The sequence below is a fragment of the Geotrypetes seraphini genome, chromosome 4 (assembly GCF_902459505.1).
Source record: "Geotrypetes seraphini chromosome 4, aGeoSer1.1, whole genome shotgun sequence".
NCBI lineage: Eukaryota > Metazoa > Chordata > Amphibia > Gymnophiona > Dermophiidae > Geotrypetes > Geotrypetes seraphini.
The window spans coordinates 229,659,711-229,679,261 of record NC_047087.1 but is presented as its reverse complement, the minus strand read 5'-3'; the positions used below and the strand labels follow the sequence as shown (position 1 = coordinate 229,679,261).

Sequence of the window (19,551 nt, the reverse complement as noted above, 5' to 3'; positions counted from 1 at the left end):
GAATAATAACTTAGTACTAGTACTGATGCAAAGCAGAAAGTTAGTTTAGTGATAAATAGGCAGTTGAAAACTGAGTTGATGTGACATTTTAGAATAAAAACTAAGAAATAAGAATGTCAGACTAGAAGCAGTGAAGAAGTATGGCTGCTAGAAAAGGACACCGATTAACTACTGTATCCAGTTCACATCTTCCAATCAATGGGGATTTTTTTCTACTGATGTACTTATACACTGACAAAAAGGCTGCTTTGAAAGAGGCAGCTCATGTGGCCATGTACAAGGTCTTGGAAATTTGGCAGCCTGCAAGAATACCACATTAACGAATAGACTCAGGGAGTCGCATGTTGATGAAACTTTGATGAATATGAGAAGCTAAAAAAGAACTGGCAGAAGTGCAACAAACATTATCCAGTGAATCAAGAAGCCTTCAAAGAGCATCTTGTCCATCCTTTTGATGTTGCTACCAGTGATGCATTAATAACAATGAAAATTGAAGAAGATGGACAATTTCTAATCGTGCAGAAGCAAGATGTTTTCTTATGCAGCATGGCTGGCATTGGCACTGTACTTGCAAAGGAGAAAGATAGAAAGAGAATGTGAGAAGAAAGATTTAGTAAGTTTGCAGTCAAAGTAGGAGGCAGAAAATGTCATTGTTTGCAGTTCTACACAGCCAACTGCTATTTCTCTCCCTCTGACTAGTAGATTGTCTGATTCCAGGAATATTGCTGAAGTTGATTTTGATAGTTGTTCAAATTCAGGTGCTGATTTTGAAATCAGCAGAACTCCTTTTTCCAATTCTCGGTCCAGAAAACCAAAGGTGAACATCTTTGCACATCCTGAAGTTGTCAAGAGTATTAGATTGTATTAATTTTCCAGACAGGGGTGCCACATTTGTCGTTGTGCTGTTGCCAAAGTATTTGGCCATGATGTAAATTAAATGACAAAAAACTTATTCTGTTCACGGAGCAAGAACCATGAGGAAGCAGCCACTCTGAAGCATGAGTTCCTTGACAAAACAACAGAAACTCCATTATTGCTGCATTGGGATGGAGAACTCCTCCTGGATATTATTATAAGTAAAGAAATTGTTGACAGAATTGCAGTACTTGTCACTGGCAACAGAGGAGAAGTTACTGGGAGTTCCAACAATTGACTGTGGAACTGGAAAAAAGCAAGCTGAAGCCTGTCACAGTACTGGATGAGTGGAGTCTTCAGAAACGAGTCCCGGGAGACTGGTGTTTGATACCACTGTGAGTAGTACAGGCCAGAAAAATAGTGTATGCATTTTCATTGAATCATCGGTAGGACAAGAGTTAGCCTGGTTTGCCTATCAGCTAAAAGAAAACTGTAAATAAGCTTACCAAGGAATAGACTAAAGAGTAGTACTCACTGTTTGATGATCTCTATCTCAGCCGTTTGCCACGAATTGAGAAGAATATGTTCATCAACTCAGGAGTTCAAAATCCAGACCATGATTTTATTAGACATTTTGAGGAACATGGGTATCCTGCTCTAATAATACATAAAGTGTACAAACGAGCTTTATTTGCTAATCGTGATTACCTCCTTATAGAATCAACATATTCACATGATGATCCGGATAGCATTACTTATATCTTAAGCTATGATTTTAGGACTCATCAAATGAGAAGGAGTATATAGAAGCATTGGGATATTGTCAAGATGCTTCCAGATTTTGCCCAATAACATCTCAGATTTGCATACAAACGTGGCAGGAACTTCAAAGAATTACTCAGTCCTGCTGTGCCAGGTGATTTTTCTCCCAATGTTTCTTACCATGGTCGACATGGACCTTGTGGTAAGTGTATGAATTGTGAAATCATGGTGTCCACAATTGAGTTTATTAATCCGGTGGATCATAAGACCTTTCGCCTTAAATATATTACCACTTCTGAATCTGACCATTTCTTATATTGCATTAGATGTCCTTGCAACTTAATTTATGTTGGTCAGACTTCACTCCCCCTACGGATACGTTTGAATGAGCGTAGGAATGCCCTTAATAGGGATTTCATCAGTGCTCCTATGGTATAGCATTGCAGTGATCTCCAACATGATTTTTTTCAACTACGCTGCTTAGTTTTAGCCCATATTTCCAGTAACGTGAGGGGGGTGACAGGCATCTTCGTCTGCAACAGAGAGAATAACATTGGATTTTCACTTTGTGGTCTGTGCAGCCCACTGGTCTTTAACACCTGTATTGACTGATTTTATTTTTATTAAGTGCCTTTGCTTTTCATTCTCATTACAGTGTTTTTTGTTTTGCTTTTTTCTTGCTTTTTGAGTATGCCCTGTTTGCATTTGCATCTGTCTGCTGGTGCTACTTGCACAGCTTTTCAGATTTTATTTTTCCCCCCTTTCCTTGATAAGCCAGCCTTTTTGGGCAGGCCTTTTGGTGGTGCATTGCTCAATTCGGTGGTGCTCTTGCTCAGTTTTTAGTTACATGCTCAGCACTCTCAGTTTGTGGCAAACGGCTGAGATAGAGACCGTCAAACAGTGAGTACTACTCTTAACTGTTCCTTGGTAAGCTTATTTACAGTTTTCTTTTAGCCATCTTGTATTTGTTTACCTTTGTAGGATAGCTATTTCCAGTGGGTGTCTCTGAAGTAGTGGCAGCTTCACCACAAAATGATCATCGGCCCTTTCCTTGCTTTCTAGTTTAAACAAGTGTCTATATCAGTGTTCTTCAACCACGGGTCCGTGGACCAGTGCCGGTCCACAAAAATTTCCTGCCGGTCCACAGGGCCAGCACGTGCATCAGGCCCAAAACAGTGTTCTTCAACCGCCGGTCCACAGTGCGATCGATGTGGCGTTATCTTCGAGCCAGCTCCCTCTTCCTAATGCACAAAGCATCGGGCAGTGGCTCCTACGGGCATCCTGCGCCTGAACCGGAAGCCTTCTCTCTGACGTTGCAACGTCAGAGGGAAGGCTTCCAGATAAGGCACGGGACGTGCAAGGTGCAATTAGTATTATGGGGGCGGGGTCTGGAGTGGACATTGGGTAGAGATGGGCGGGGTCTGGCCCACAACTTAACCCAGTGTTCTTCAACCGCCGGTCCACGGACTGATGCCGGTCCACAGAATAATTCTTTTATTTCTGCTGGTCCATAGGTGTAAAAAGGTTGAAAAACACTGGTCTATATGATAGGTTTTTTTGGGGTTTTTTTTTTTTTTTTTGGGGGGGGGGTTGCTTACCTTAAGGCACATTTAACCTTTAAAGCAAAAGGTTGTTTTTTGGGGGTTTTTTTGCTGATGATGTAAGAATGGGTGAGGCTTTCTCTTTCGCTGGTTAATTGGGTTGTTTTTGGGGGGTTTTTGCCTCGATGTACTAACAAAATTTATGAAGTGATCTTATTCCCTGTTTTGATTTATTTTCCCTCCATTCCCCATTTTTGATTTTTTTTTTTTTTTTAATTTCTTTATTCATTTTAAAGCCATAAGTAAGTGCAAAATAAAATACAATCTTATAATTCTATAAAAGCACTTAAATACAATTACAATTATAATCTATGACAAAAAGATTATCTTTCCCCCCCCCCATAATTATATCTAAGAACTACACTCGAATTGAAAAATACATTCCAACCCGCCCTCCCACCCAGCCACCCTGGACGTGAATGACCAAAGGGCATAATCAGCAATCACTCTTTGCAAAATTTTGTCAATGGCTCCCAAATCTTCAGAAACTTCTTATAATATCCCTGATGTATTGCCATATTACGTTCCATCTTAAAAACATGATAGAGAGACTCCCACCAAAAGGAATAGTTCAGTCTATCACAGTTTTTCCAATTCCTTAGAATAAGATGTATGGCAACCCCTGTCATAATAAATAGAAGTTTATTATTATGGGATGATATTTGGCTTTTAGCTCTCATCAAAGTGCCAAATAGCACAGTGTCATATGTTAGTGCCACTGGATTTTTCATTACTTTGTTTACCTGATCCCAAATGGATCTCCAAAATTGAAGTATCATTTTTGATTATTTATATTAATAAATAGGGCCAAATTTACCTGAGGGTGAGAGATGTCCTGTCAACCAGCACACTGTTGATTTTTGTGGGTTAAGGACTAAACCATGAGATTTTAACTAAGAAACAATTGCTGACAAACCAGCTTGTAAGGGAGAAAAATCTATAGCATCTGGATCCATAGTGCAAAGAATGAGAATATCATCTTCATAAATACAGGCTACTGAATAACTGTCACTAAAAAGCTTTAAAAGATTTTGAATAATAAAGGGGACAAAATGGACCCCTGAGGAACCCCACAATATACCCCCACCCCTTTTTTTTTACAAAATTGTAGCGCAGTTTTTAGTGCCAGCAACAGCGGTAACAGCTCCAACGCTCATAAGAATTCTATAAGTATCGGAGCTATTACCACTGTGTCCGGCACTAAAAAACATGCTATGGTTTTGTAAAGAGGGTGGAGGGATAATGGCTTACTATTTGATATTTTTTCGTCTAATGAAACTATAAACAAAGATTTGACAAAAAAGAGCGAAAACAAGATAACATAAGAACATAAGAAATGCCTCTACTGGGTCAGACCTGAGGTCCATCGTGCCCAGCAGTCCGCTCACGCGGTGGCCCAACAGGTATAGGACCTGTGCAGTAATCCTCTATCTATACCCCTCTATTCCCTTTTCCAGGAGAAAGTTGTCCAATTCCCTCTTGAACCCCAGTACCGTACTCTGCCCTATCACGCCCTCTGGAAGCGCATTCCAGGTGTCCACCACACGCTGGGTAAAGAAGAACTTCCTAGCATTCATTCTGAATCTGTCTCCTTTCAACTTTTCTGAATGCCCTCTTGTTCTTTTATTTTTTGAAAGTGTGAAGAATCTGTCCCTCTCTACTCTCTCTATGCCCTTCATGATCTTGTAAGTCTCTATCATATCCCCTCTAAGTCTTCTCTTCTCCAGGGTAAAAAGTCCCAGTTTTTCCAATCTCTCAGCGTATGAAAGGTTTTCCATCCCTTTTATCAGACGTGTCGCTCTCCTCTGAACCCTTTCGAGTATCGCCATATCCTTCCTAAGGTACGGCGACCAATATTGGACGCAGTACTCCAGATGCGGACGCACCATCGCTCGATACAATGGCAAGATAACTTCTTTCGTTCTGGTTGTAATACCCTTTTTGATGATGCCTAGCATTCTATTTGCCTTCTTAGCAGCCGCTGCGCACTGTGCCGACGGCTTCATTGTCAAGTCCACTATCACCCCCAGGTCCCTTTCTTGAGTACTCTCATTTAAAAACATCTAGACTTCACTCAGCAGAGATAATTACTATATTTTTGTCTGTCTGTTGAAAGTTAATGTACCTTTTATAGTTAAGCTCCTTTCAGGTGTATTGAATTCCTACTAAAAAGTGCAATGTAAATTTTAATTTGTTGAACTTTAAATTCATTTTCAGTGATACCTACTTTTTATTTTTAACTTTAACAGATTATCAAAGCTTTACCTGTGTGAATTCTGTCTTAAATATATGAAAAGTAAAAACATCCTACAAAGACATTTAAAGAAGTGTGGTTGGTTTCATCCTCCAGCCAATGAAATCTACCGGAAAAGTGACCTTTCAGTATTTGAGGTGAGTGTATATTTTTACCAAAAACACTTCGCAGTCCTAGTACAATCCATCATCCTCTCCAGATTGGATTATTGCAATTCTATCTACCTCAGCCTAACCAAGAAAAGCCTCCACAGACTTCAGCGGATTCAGAACGCCGCAGCTAAGCTTGTTTTCGCGAAAAGCAAATTTGATCAAGTCTCACCACTCCTGTCTAAGCTCCATTGGCTCCCAGTAATCCCCAGGATCCACTTCAAATGTGCGTGTCTGGCCTACAAGATCCTACATGGCATCCTTCCTGCCGTTATCCCTCTATCCTGGAACTCCCCAACCCTACTTCCTCCAGATCCTCCCAAATTTTTAAACTATCCTTCCCTTCCATAAAAGGTATTTCCCATGTAGGCAAACTTGGGTCATCCCTCCCCTTTAGAATCACTGAGATCTGGAATAACCTCACCTCCCCTCTCCGAACCTCAAGCTCCCTCCAACTCTTCCGCAAACACCTAAAAACCTGGCTATTCTCAAAACTGTAACACTTCCCCCCTCTTAGGCCTCTCACCTTCCCCCTTTACACCTAACTCTTTAATCTCTCCACTGTAGTTCCTCTCTCATCTTTCTTCCTGTAAACCGTGCCGAGCTCAGCATTCGTGGAGATAGTGCGGTATATAAACCCAAGGTTTAGTTTAGTTTAGTATATAAACGAGGTTAAAGGCAGGCCATTTCTTAATGTCATTTATAGTTGTTTGCTAATCAGGGACACATAAAAATATTTAAACATTTGCTGTAAAGTTTAGAATGGTCTCCTTAGAAGATTTACCTTCATCTTAGCTCGTAACTCTCAAGCCCTTTTTAAAGAGGTTGAACTTTTGTACCTGAGGTTGCTTAATAATACATAGTGAACAATTTTCAAAGGTTTTAGGTGCCTAACTTAGGCAGGTGAAATCCTAAATCATCTCTCTTGAAGATTTGGCTATGGCTGAATTCTTAAATTTAGGAGCCTATTTTTGGTAGGTCTCTAAATTTATGTCCTCTAAAGAATTGGTGGCTGTGGGGGTTGAAGATCAGATGGGTAGAAAAAAAAGCTGGGCTTTTGTGGTTTTCAGCAGTAAATCTGTAACTTAAGAGTCTGATGTAATAAACCTTGGGGTGGGGTCTGGGTTGATAGCATGGAGTGTCGACGTTGTTGGCTCAAGCATATAATGTGATGCCTGTATGTTATGTGCACTATGTGATAAATTCAGGCCATGCCCATTGCATTTACCACACAAGATTTTTACTTACTACACATAAAATTGTTGCTTTTACTGTGCAGTAAATGTAAATCTTGCCATTCGTTAGTTAACAGGCTCCTTAGTGTATAAAAAGCAGGAGTAAAACCACCATGCTAAAGAGCAGCACAGTGGGCAAATGAAAGATGCAATGAGGCTGAAATTCTTCCCAGTATAAAAAATGTGCTAAAATTTATTTTTATTTCTGGGGGTGAAGAGCAGCACTTAACCTCAGATGATCGGTTGACAAAGGATTCTGGTGACCCAAGCAAGCTGTAAACCTCATTCCTGCCCCCCCCCCCCCCCCCATCTTGGGCCAGAAGGCATGAGTGATTAACTCCTTATTTAGTAGGCTGATCCGTAGTAGTGTGTTCTGACATACTGTTAAAGATCAAGTGCTGCCATATGAGGGAAGACATTGCTGGATGTCATCCCTAGACCATGTAAACATTTTTTTCTTCCTGACAGTGTTTGAGCCCATTTTAGCACTGCAAGGAAAGGAGACAAAAAAAAAAACACCCTTCCACCTGCTGAAGGAAAAATGACAGTAACTGCAGAGATGTGCAAGGCTTTTTCTGTCAGACATACTTCTTTAATGCCAATTCTAATGAACAGCCTATTACGTCTGCCCCATGATAGCATATTTACTAAAGCGTGTTGTATTGATATGCATTTAATTTGAAAGGGACCTGTTTGCAAAGAATGTGCATTAACATGTGCTAGTTCCATTTAGTAAGTGTGCTATTTAGATGACTGTAGGCCTAACTATTGGCACCTAGGTTTTAGGAACCTAAATTTATGCAAATTTTAGAGAAAGCTAAGCTTGGCTGGAAATTCTGAAGTTGGGCACTTGGAACTTAGATGGCTAGATGAAGTGTTGAGAGCTTTAAGAAGATTGACCCCCCCCCCTCCTATTTTAACAAACTGGGGGGGAGGGGCGCTTAATTAAATTTTCTTTCTTTTATTTGACTTTTTGTTTGATTATTTTTTTAAAATGAATGTGCAGAAAGGAAAAGATGATAGCTTTACTAAAGAAAATACTGTGAAAGTTGTAAATATTTTAGGATGATACTGGGCTATATTTATTATAGACAAATGAACTTAAATTGCTAGTGTGGCCTAGATTTTAATAAATGGACTGGGGCTGTTTCAGTAAAGTACTGCTTTCTGATATATAAAAGACCTAGGTACAAGTTCTGTCTCAAGTTTTCAGTTTCTCAGGTTGTGCTGTGTTCATAGAATTTGAGAGAGTTCCAGCCACTGTGTAGTGGCAATATCTATTGGCCAGATATAGGGCCCATGATTGCAGGATTCCAGAGGAAGCACCAATGTATAAATCCCCCCCCCCCCAATGAGGATTATCACTACCACCATTGGGTTAAGTTAATTGCAAAGGATATAAAATTAGTTTTTAAAACCTTGGATAGCTGCAATGGAAAACTTATTGATCTTTAGCCCTAAAGTAGCTGGCATTCGTAGGAGGCTCAGCAGTGTCTCGCAGGGTACCAGCTGCGTTTTAGCCTCCCCCTTCTGGTTTTACATATCCTTCGGTCTGCGGAGGGTGAGGGTTCAGTCAGACATCGTGTCCAAAGGCAGCCTGAAGATAATCAGTGGAGAACATGTTCTTCATGAAGCAGTGATTTTCTTCTCCCTCTCCATCTCCCTCCCTCCCATCCCTTGTGCAACAGAACCCTTGAAGCTTCTATCCCTCCCTTCCTCCCATCCCCCCGTGTAGCATCTTTCTTTCCCCCGCCCCATCCTCCCCCCGCTGACCCATCTCTCCCTCACATCCGAACCGTGAGACAGAAATAAATGTACCTTATAACAAACTGGCAGTGTCAGCAGCAATCTAGACAGGCTGCTTTGCAGCCTGGGCTGTTTCTCTGCCACGTTGCTGATGACATCATCAGTGATGTAGGAAGGATACAGAAAAAATTTGGAGTGGATTCCTTCTACAAAGGCTTGCAGCCATGGGGAGACTACCCGTTTCTCCAAAATGACACACCTATCTGCTAGAAATAATATTAGCAAGGTAAGAATCTAATCTCTTTTTCATTAATTCACCCACTAGCAACAGAAAAACAAGCTTCCACCGTGTGATTTCTATATGCCTCTAACATTCTGACCCTGAACAAACCCTCTTGATTGTTTTTTTATTTTTCTAGTGTGAGAATCAGAAGTAACCTTTGTAATTAGGTGCTAAGATAAGGATTTCAGTGCAATCTGTATAAAAAAATGTTCAATATAGTTGTGCCATTTTACAATGGCAATTCTGTTCAAGCTGTGCAAGTCAGTGCTTATATTGGAAGCATTTCATAAAAGCACTGCTGGTCATTCACATTTTGAAGCATTCTTAAGGTTTTGTGACAGTAAAATGGAGCAAATGTATTCTCACCTCGAGGCCCTTAGAGAATGGTTATGTGTGTTCAGATTTCAATTTCCAGTTGTCAGTATTTTGGTCATTTGGATAACTGTAAAAATATAAAGGGGTTTTACTAGTTACTGTAGCCTACAAGTTCTATCTATTCAGTCTGTACATGACAAAAAACTCTTTACTATCTTCTACAATAATAAAAAATGTATAAGAATGACTTTTTTACTTTTCCATACTATTTTATTTACATAATGTAAAAATTCTGTAAGCAAATAGTTATCTAGAGGGAATGAGGGAAGCCCAGCCAGTGGAAAGAAAAAAATAAGCTGCCCTGCAAGCTGTGTAGATTTGTTTGTGGGGTCTAGGAGATAATTATAAGATTGATCAGGATGGAGGGGAGGAATCATTTATACATTGGGGTAAGGAAAATATATTGGAGGGGGTTGGACTGTCTCTTTTGGGGTTTTCTTAAGTTCTTGGGCTATGGCATGGAGGGAGAAAAAAAGCAAACTAAGATTTGTTTTTTTCTATGATGAAAGGAGAAGAGGATTGGGCAGCAGGGAGGGGCATCTACTAATATTTTGTTCTAATGAGAGGGAGGAGGATCAGGCTAGGGGAGGCCACATTTGGGAGGGCTTACATGAGTTGGAGGGAAGTGCTCTATAAGGAGCAACATAAAGAGCACTAGAAATACAGGTATATATTTTTTGTATGGTACTTCAAGGAAGTCTGCTAAAGAGATTTATACCTGGTGTAGTAGCTCTTTAACACGTATGGGTAGATTTAGGTAGTTACTGTAATCTGTGATCAGAATGTATTCAGTGTATCTGGTTAAATTTGTATACCATGGTCATGCCACTAGGGCTTGCATGCATCTGAGAAGCTAAAAGCTATGTCTTCAGTAGTTTCACTACCAGCAGGGCCAAGGTGGAAAGGTTTCAATGGAGATGCCACCCATCTGGGCAGTGTTGGAGATGGGGGATTGTGTTTGATGCAGCAACAGTTGATAACATTGAATTTCTACTGTGCAGAAGAAAGACCTGGCAATCTACTTCTGTATTCTGCCAAGGAAACTTGGTGATAATGAGACATAAAGAATCTATGTATAGTGCTAGAAGATGGTCCCCTAGGTTGGAAGGCACTCACCATGCTACTAGAGAAGAGCTGATTGTCACCCAGAGTATGCCCAGTGTTTATGAAGGTGACAGATCATAGCTGCCAGGACATCTTGATGCTGATGTTGCTGGACAGAAAAGGGAGATTGAATCGCTGTATTTTTTAATATTTTCAATCTATGTGTGCTGAAACCAAAGTGTAACGTCTGGTCATGGTGCTGTATGTGATGTAAACATAGTACATACGCCTACTAACTGCTAACAGCACTCTTAAACTAAAACTTGGTAGTAGCAGCATTATATTATACACATCTTTTCTTTTAGCAGTGGATATAGAGGGGTTTGTGAAATGTGAGCAAAAGATGTATGATGGCAAACTTCGGACAGGTGCTGGAGGAAAACCAATGTCACATTGTCATAAACGTGATATTAGGGGGATGATTAACCTTTCTGCAGGGCAATAATCCTGAGTACAAATCCAAAAGCAACGATGGAGTTACTCAAGAAGAAAATGAATGTCCTTAAATGGCCTAATCAAAGCTCAGACCTGAATCCAGTAGAAATGCTGTAGCAAGACTGAAAATTGCAGCTCAAAGACTTTACTATCCAGCATGAAGAGTTTGTACTATTGTGCTAAGAAGAATGGGCAAAAATTTCACTATCTGCTGTACGAAGTTGATAGATATTTATCCTAATTAATTCATGGCTTTTAAGACTGCAAAAGTTCTTCACTAAATATTGAGCTTTGATAGGCCACATTTGCAACATTAATCTCTTCCGGTTGAATCTATTTTAAAGAGATCATCCAGCAGCAGATCATATTCCACAGCACTTCCAAGTATGGGAAGTCGTACTTTGAATAAGTTGGTCATAAGCTATTTCAAAATACGATGCTTACTAGCCACATCCTCAACTATGCTTTCTACTTTCTATTTTAAGCACTTAGTTCAATACCTGTCTCATTTTGAACAATTAATTCCTGTAAACCAGCTTCCTGACTTTCAGCAAACTTTGTATGATCTCCTTGAGACCAGGACATTCATGTCAAGATCAATCTTTGATGCTTTTGCTGTAACTTCCAAAGCATCAGCCTTGTCCATTGCAATGAGATGACAAGCATGGCTTCATAAATCAGGCTTGGAACTTGCTTTTCAGGACCACCTTGCATGGGAGACAAACTTTTCAGTGATCACATTGAAAAAATTATGCAGAAGATCACCAGGCAAGGTCATATGACTTCTTCCTAAGCCTCGAAGTTGCATGATCCTAAACAGTCGTCCACATAATTTAAAGGGTGCTATTCTATGCCATCAACATCTTCCACAAATCTGGTTCCAAAGCGCCCTAGAAGCTCCAACACTCTCTTTATCTCAAATTCCTACATAAAAGTTCATTCAACTTCTTGCCCATCCTACAAAGCCTACTCAATGCTCTACAACCTCCATCTACATTCACTGGAGGTTCATTCACCCTATACCACTAACGCTGATCAGCTTGACTAGGGTGGACCAAGGATATACTCTACCTTTACCAGAACTCCATTCCAACAAGGAGAGTTATCTTAACAATTTCTGACATGATCAGATTTGATATAATAATTCCTAGAATACGTTTACACAGAAAATCTAATGCAGCAGCACTTAACTTTTTAAAAGGAGACTATGATAACATGAGGAGAATGGTAAAAAAAAAAAAAAAAAAGAAACTTAAAGGTGCAGCTGCAAAGGTCAAAAATATACACCAGGCATGAATGTTATTTAAAAATGTCAGCATGGAAGCCCAGACTAAATATATTTCATGTATTAAAAATGGAGAAAGGAAGACCAAATGGAAGCCGGTGTGATTAATGAGTGAGATGAAGGAACCTATTAGAGCTAAAAGAGAATCCTTCAGAAAGTGGAAGAAGGATCTGACTGAAAATAATTGTAAACAGCACAAGGAATGTCAAGTCAAATGCAAGACATTAATAATGAAGGCGAAGAGAAACCTTGAAAATAAGATTGCGCTGATAGCAAAACAATACAAACTTTTTAAGGTATATTAAAAGCAAGAAGCTGAGAAGAGAATCAGTTGGACCGTTAGACGGCCGACAGATAAAAAGGACTCTCAGGGAAGACAAGACCATAGCGGAGAGATTAAATGAATTCTTTGCTTCAATCTTCACTGAGGAAGATGTGGGGAAGTGGTGTAGTAAGGAGGGGGCAGGGTTGGCTGCCCCAGGTGCCGTCTTGAGCAAGGGCACAGGCACCTGTCCTCTCTGCCCTTCCAGTCCTTCCCCGCTCCCCCACTGCCGCGTGTACGTGCTGCTTCCCTTCCCTTATATTTTTGTAATGTTCCTGATGCAAGCAGCAACCCCCAAGCTGCTGTCACACCAGCATCAGCTCTTCCTCTGATGTCACTTCCTGGACCCACACCAGAGAAGTGACGTCAGGAAGAGCCGATGTTGGCGCAAGAGCAGCTTGGGGGTTGCTGCTCACATCAGGAATGTTAAAGGTACAGGGGAAGGGAAACAGCATGCATGCATGGCAGGAGGTGTTGGGGAAGGAGCGTGTGGAGGTAGGGGTGGAGAAAAAGGCAGGGGAGGTGCGCCACCTCCTTGGGCGCCTCTCACCTTTGCTATGCCACTGTTTACCAGTACCAGAAATGGTATTCAATTCTGATGAATCAGAGAAACTCATAAAATCTCTATAACGCTGGATGATGTAATGGGTCAGTTTGACATATTGAACAGTAGCAAATTCCTGGACCAGATGGTATACATCCCAGAGTGCTGATAGAATTGAAAAATGAACTTGCAGAGCTATTGTTAGTAATTTGTAATTTTTCTTTAAAATTCAGCATTCTACCAGAAGATTGGAAGGTGGCCAACATGACACTGATTTTTTAAAAGGGTCCTAGAGGTGATTCGGGAAATTATAGACTGGTGGAGTCTGACGTTAGTGCTGGGCAAAATGGTAGAGACTAGTATAAAGAACAAAATGACAGAACATATACGTAAGCATGGATTAATGAGAGAAAGCTAACACAGATGTAGTTGAGGGAAATCTTGCCTCGCCAATCTACTGCATTTCTTTGAAGGAGTGAATGAACATGTGGTTGATATTGTGTATTTGGATTTTCAAAAGGCATTTGATAAAGTACCCCATGAAAGACTTCTGAGGAAATTTTAATGGGATAGGAGACAATGTATCCAGCAAAAATATTTTACAAAGGGCCTTAATGCACGGAATAGCCTGCGCTAAAATGCCCTGCACGCTAGCCGCTACAGCCTCCTCTTGAGCAGGCAGTTGTTTTTCAGCTAGAAACATAGAAATAGATGGCAGATAAGGGCCAAGGCCCATCTAGTCTGCCCACCCCAATGACCCTCCCCTACCTATCTTCTTTGAATAGATCCCACATGTCTATCCCATTTGGCCTTAAAATCAGGCACGCTGCTGGCCTCAATAACCTGAAGTGGAAGACTATTCCAGCGATCAACCACCCTTTCAGTAAAAAAGAATTTCCTGGTGTCCCCGTGCAGTTTCCCGCCCCTGATTTTCCACGGATGCCCCCTTGTTGTCGCTGGACCCTTGAAAAAGAAGATATCTTCTTCCACCTCGATGCGGCCCGTGAGATACTTGAATGTCTCGATCATGTCGCCCCTCTCTCTGCGTTCCTCGAGTGAGTATAGCTTTAATTTATCCAGCCGTTCCTCATACGGGAGATCCTTGAATCCCGAGACCATCCTGGTGGCCATTCTTTGGACCGACTCAAGTCTCTGCACATCCTTGCGGTAATGCGGCCTACAGAACTGCACACAGTACTCCAGGTGGGGTCTCATCATGGATCTATACAATGACATAATGACATCAGGCTTACGGCTGACGAAACTCCTGCGAATACAACCTGTGATTTGCCTTGCCTTGGATGAAGCTTGCTCCACTTGATTGGCAGTCTTCATGTTCTCACTTACGATCACCCCTAAGTCTCGTTCTGCTTCAGTTTTTGTTAGGATCTCACCATTAAGGGTGTAAGTCCTGCATGGATTTTGGCTGCCCAGGTGCATGACTTTGCATTTTTTGGCATTGAAGTTGAGTTGCCAGGACCTAGACCAGCGCTACAGTAGTAGTAGGTCAGGGGTGTCCAATGTCAGTCCTCGAGGGCCGCAGTCCAGTCGGATTTTCAGGATTTCTCCAATGAATATTGTGACAGGGAAGTGCCTGTCAGCAGTTTAAACCCGGTTATAAACCCTGCCTTGCAGAGGGCTGTCCCTATTCCTAAGCCCAGGAAACTGCCTAGTAACCCTGTGCCTATCACTAAGAGCCAACAGGCAGGGCAAGGTAGAGAGGCAAGGACAGAAACCATAACATCTAGTTTAGGGCACTATAATTCCTTTTATGATCCCTTGGGCAAAGCTCTGACAAAACCTCTGAGAAAGAAAACCAGCACAGGCATGGTTAATGAGGGGTGTGTGGCTAGCAAGCAGGACGAACCCAGAGGGAGAGTGAGATTAGGCTTGCAGCATAAAATGAGCCCAGGTGGAAACAATAGGGAGAGGACTGAGGAGATTATGAACACTGTGGAGAATACTGGGGAGAAGACTGGAAGGAGGAATGCAGGGAAGAGCCAGGCTGCACTAAGCAGGATAGAGCCCGCCAAGAGGTCTCTGTCCCAGACCTTAGCTAAAGCACAGCTGGTCTTAGAAGTGATCAATGAACCAGTAAAGTCCCTGGTGCGTGATAGCTAAGAAAATCCAGAAAGAGCACTCCTCCTTGATATTTTTTTTTGCTTCAGTTTCTTCAAGGCTATTCTAGATTGCTTATGTTGTCAAAGAAAGAAAGTAAGAATATGATCAACTTCTTTGTAGAAGGTGATATGGAATAGAATGGGAATCATGAGCAGGACATAATTTATTTTTGGCGCCATCATCATTTTTATTGTTTCTAGGCGACCCCACCAAGTGAGATTAAGCGAATGCCATGAAAGAATTAGTGATTTAAGCAACGATAATAGTTTATTGCTATTGGTAGTAATTGAATCAGTTAAGGATTAGGAGAGTTCAATACCTAAGTATTTGAGTTTGGCTGGTACCCATAGTGAGGTGACTGAGAGAGTGAGTGAGTAAACTGTGGGCAGCAACTGACTCAATACTACATATGATATACGAATGTTCTTATGTAAAACAATTTTGGCAAACAATTTGGGATATTATGTTAAAAATCTTCAATTTACAGGTTACCCTTTCTATCTCAATAATAGTATTTAAATCTCATGCTCCGGGAATATCTTTAATTGAGCCTTATGTCAAACCTTTTGACATTCTTCTCTCTATAGCACTAAAAAATATTCTCTCTCATTGGAAGTCATCTAACCTTCTCTCCTCACATCACTGGTGGCAATCAGTCCTACAACACTATAGATATGAATCTATACTTGCAAACAAATTTGATACAACAATGTCTTTTAATAAACATTGGTCTCCTTTGCAAATTTATTTGCAATTACTTCCCAGCCATGTCTAATGACAATATTTCATTGTGTAACAATTTCTCCTGTTTTCTCTGAAATGACTGTAGCGATATAACAAGTTCTAATAAAACATAAACATATGCTTTGATAATGCTCTTATATGATATATATTGATATTTCCATATAGATGTACTTGTAATCTTATTGATTTTTCATTATGGTTATCACCATTTATTGTACCTTACCGAAAACTCAATAAAATTTAATGGAAAAAAAAAAAGGACTGGCTTTTCTTGCTGTGTCTCAAGAAAGACTACACACATTCCCATTCTTCCAGCCCACAGGAAATACCTCTGCTTTCAGATAGGAACACATCATCTTCAGTACAGGGTGCTTACCCTTTGATCTAGCATTAGCTCCCAGAGTAATCCTGCTCCTCCTACTTCTACTAGTCATCTGCTGCTTAATCAGCCAAGAGTGTACAGATCCTTCTCCTCTTGTCAAGAGGTAATGCAAGTCTGTTCAAAGCTAACAGAGCAATGGAATACTCTAACATTCATTTTCATCACATTTCTTCAATCTCACAAGTGGTGTCTTCCTTCATCTCCATTCCATCAAATCTATTTAATTTGGGGATCTCAATGCTTAAGTCGCTTCCTCTCTGCCAACAATTGCAACCTTCCACAATTATGTTCCAGTCTGCACTCTCCATCATTTGGATGCTGCTGAATTACTTCCAGCCTGGACAACCCAGTTCATACATCCGTTCCCTTAGGTTCCTGTAATATGGAACTTCTTATTCACATTTCAGCAGTTTTAAACCACCATGATTCTCATGGCTCCATGGTAACCGAGGCAACCCTCATTACCTTTACTTCTTCAGTTCAACATCAGGGAGCCCATTCCTCTTCAAACCTTTCAATTGTCTGGACTCAGAGTGAAAGATCCCTTTTGCCTTCCAACCTACAATATAGGCACTTTACAGGCTCATTCCTGGCTCCTCATCCATGATAACTTCCATCTCTCTATTCCAGTTTCAAACACCATAACTTCTTGATCAACTTTCCACATGGTAATTGTACCGCACCATGTGCGCAGTTTACCAGCTGGTATCGCCTAAAGGAATGGGCTCTAAACATATATCCTATATTGTTAGTTCTGCATTACCCTTTTTTGTCTTTCTCATACAAAAAAAAAATAAAATCAAAATTCAAGGAGACAACAATCAACAATACTTTAATACTTGCTTATCTCACCTCTATCAGTGCCTTATAAGTGCCTTTCAGCACTATATTTCAAGTCTTAAATGCCATATAAGTATCTTTTGGGCACCAACCATCTGGATACCTGTCCATTGCTTTCTCACTTTATGAAGGGACGCGTGATGTCAAAACCTCCAATCCAACCTCCTCCAGTTGTTTCAAACCTACAGGTAATCTTCTTCACATATTGTCCCTATTTGAAGAACTTCTGACTTTTTCTCTAAAGCACAGTGCCGTAGACAGTAGTCTTCTCCCTTTGAATCCCTTCTGTGCACCGATTTCAGTGAAATCCTATCTCTAAAGCACAGTGCTGTAGACAGTAGTCATCTCCCTTTGAATCCTTTCTGTGTACCGATTTCAGTGAAATCCAATCTCTAATGCATGATCCACTTTACTCATCATTTCCCAAGATAGAGTTCTTTTCACACATCTCAATTTCCTACTAGAGCTAACATTCAATATTCATCTCAGCCACTCTATAGAGATACTGAACTTCTCCAGACCACTTTATCTTCCTGGGAGAACTGTACTTCACTTATTAGACTGTAAATCTGACTTGGCTTGCTACCTGCACTGAACTGCGCCTTTCCAAATTACTACTCGTCTGTTACTGTCCTTTAATCCCAACAGACTGGGAACTTCGGTGATCAGCAAGTCAATCTCCCCATAGTCAACGGACTGCATATCATGCTGCCATGCTCGGGCTGGGCTGCCACTGTACAACAGTGCTCCAGCACATGAATTAACAGCGGTGCCAGCCTTAGTAGTTACTCAATTTCTCTTCCATTGAGGACATTTATGAAGCAGACTCTTTAAGTTCCCATACCATGTTTTCACATCCCATTTTTGTCTGGAGCCTAATACCAGATGAGATAGTCTGTTCAGCCAAACAGTTCTACACCCCCCAACTTATTCTCTATTTCAGTGTTTTTCAACTTCTTCAAGCCAAATACCCCCTAAGTCTAACAAATATCAACCTAGTACCCCAGCCCAAGCTCTGCCCTTGACCCCACTCACACACTCATGCCTAAACAATTTTCCCTTTCTATTCCCTCCCTCTTATGTCCCAAATTAGTGCCCCCTTCCTCCATCCCTTATGTGTCCCATGTTCATGCCACCTCCCTTCCTTCTGAGTCAAGTTTGTGCCCCCTCCCTGCCTTCCAGCCATTGTCCCAGAATCATGCCCCAATACGCTCCTTCCCCCTTCCTCCTTTTATCTCAGAAAGATTGTATCCCCTTACTTGTTCAGGCCACACTCGCTCAATCTGCCTTCAGCAGCTTGTTGGGGAGGATTCGCAGCAGTGATTCACATGCTACATAAGCCTTCCCTCTAACATCAGCTCTGACGTCGGAGAGAAGGTTTCCAGGTCAGCTATGTGCAGTGTGTGAACCGCTGCTGGGTGCGTGTCCCCCCCAACAAGCTGCTGAAGGCAGAAGGAGTATGTGCAGCAAGGAGGTAATTGGGAACCTCCCCCTCCCCAGCTGACCTGGAAGGCTTTCCTCTGACATCAGCTCTGACGTTCAGAGGGAAGCCCTGTGGGTTGGCTGAGGGGAGCGGGCAGGGATCCCCAGTGGCGGCCGCGCAACTTCATGCAGGCAGGGAATATTTTCCGCAGCGGCCATGCTGCTTATGCCCAACAAGTTGCCCGTGTGTTGAGAAACTGCTCTATTTAGTCACCAACTCCCTTCATCCCATTTGTAGTAGCTAAAGAGTCCTATCTGTGAGAATATACTGCCTGCTTATCCTGGGATAAAGCAGTTACTTACCTTTAACAGGTGTTATCCAGGGACAGCAGGCAGTAGTGCTGCCCGATTCAGGGGAAAAAATTTTGTTTCGATTTGGCCTATTGAATTGATTCGATTCACATTTCCTGCCCAATCGGTCGATTTCTTTTTTTTTTTAACAGCCTGGCGGGTTTATTTTTGTAGCCTCTACATCCACCTCATCCTCCTGTGCCTTCTCCAACCCCATGCCGGTGCTGTGGTTTAAACAAAACACACAAGACTTGTCCTCTCTCTGTTAGTCCAAGCTCATGCTCACTAAAACCAGCTCTGGTAGGATACACATTTCAAATCTGACATATAATCACAAAATTAGAAAATAAAATTATTTTTTTCTACCTTTTGTTTTCTGGTCATCTTATTATTCAAATCATGTTGGAGCCAGGGTCTAGTTTCTGTTTGTCTTCTGTTAATTCGCTCACTAGGAATTCGCTCACTAGGGTATCCTGCCCATTTAACATTTTCTTTTTTCTCCGTGCTCACCATTCATCTTTTTTCTCGGTACCATTACTATATCCAACATTTCTGTTTCTTTCCCACTGTGAACCTACCATCTCTCTCTCTCTCCTGAATCAAACCTCTCTATTCTCCTCCATGCAGCATCTCTCCCTTTCATTATGTGCAATTTCATCCTCTCCTCTCATCAAGCATGTCTCCCTCTCCTCCCCATGTTGCACCATCTTGCCTTCCTCTCACCTTCCCCTCCCCACATGC

The 19,551-nt window shown here is 41.3% G+C and overlaps 1 protein-coding gene across 14 annotated transcripts in view; it reads left to right on the top strand.

Moving 5' to 3' along the window:
* The window catches only part of KAT6B (lysine acetyltransferase 6B), a 490,670-nt gene that overhangs the window by 332,653 nt on the left and 138,466 nt on the right, over positions 1-19,551 (top strand). For all 14 annotated transcript variants that reach the window (XM_033941371.1, XM_033941375.1, XM_033941383.1 and 11 more), the window contains one exon: positions 5,468-5,609. In XM_033941371.1, the coding sequence (XP_033797262.1) occupies positions 5,468-5,609 (142 nt within the window). The remainder of the gene's footprint in view (positions 1-5,467; positions 5,610-19,551) is intronic.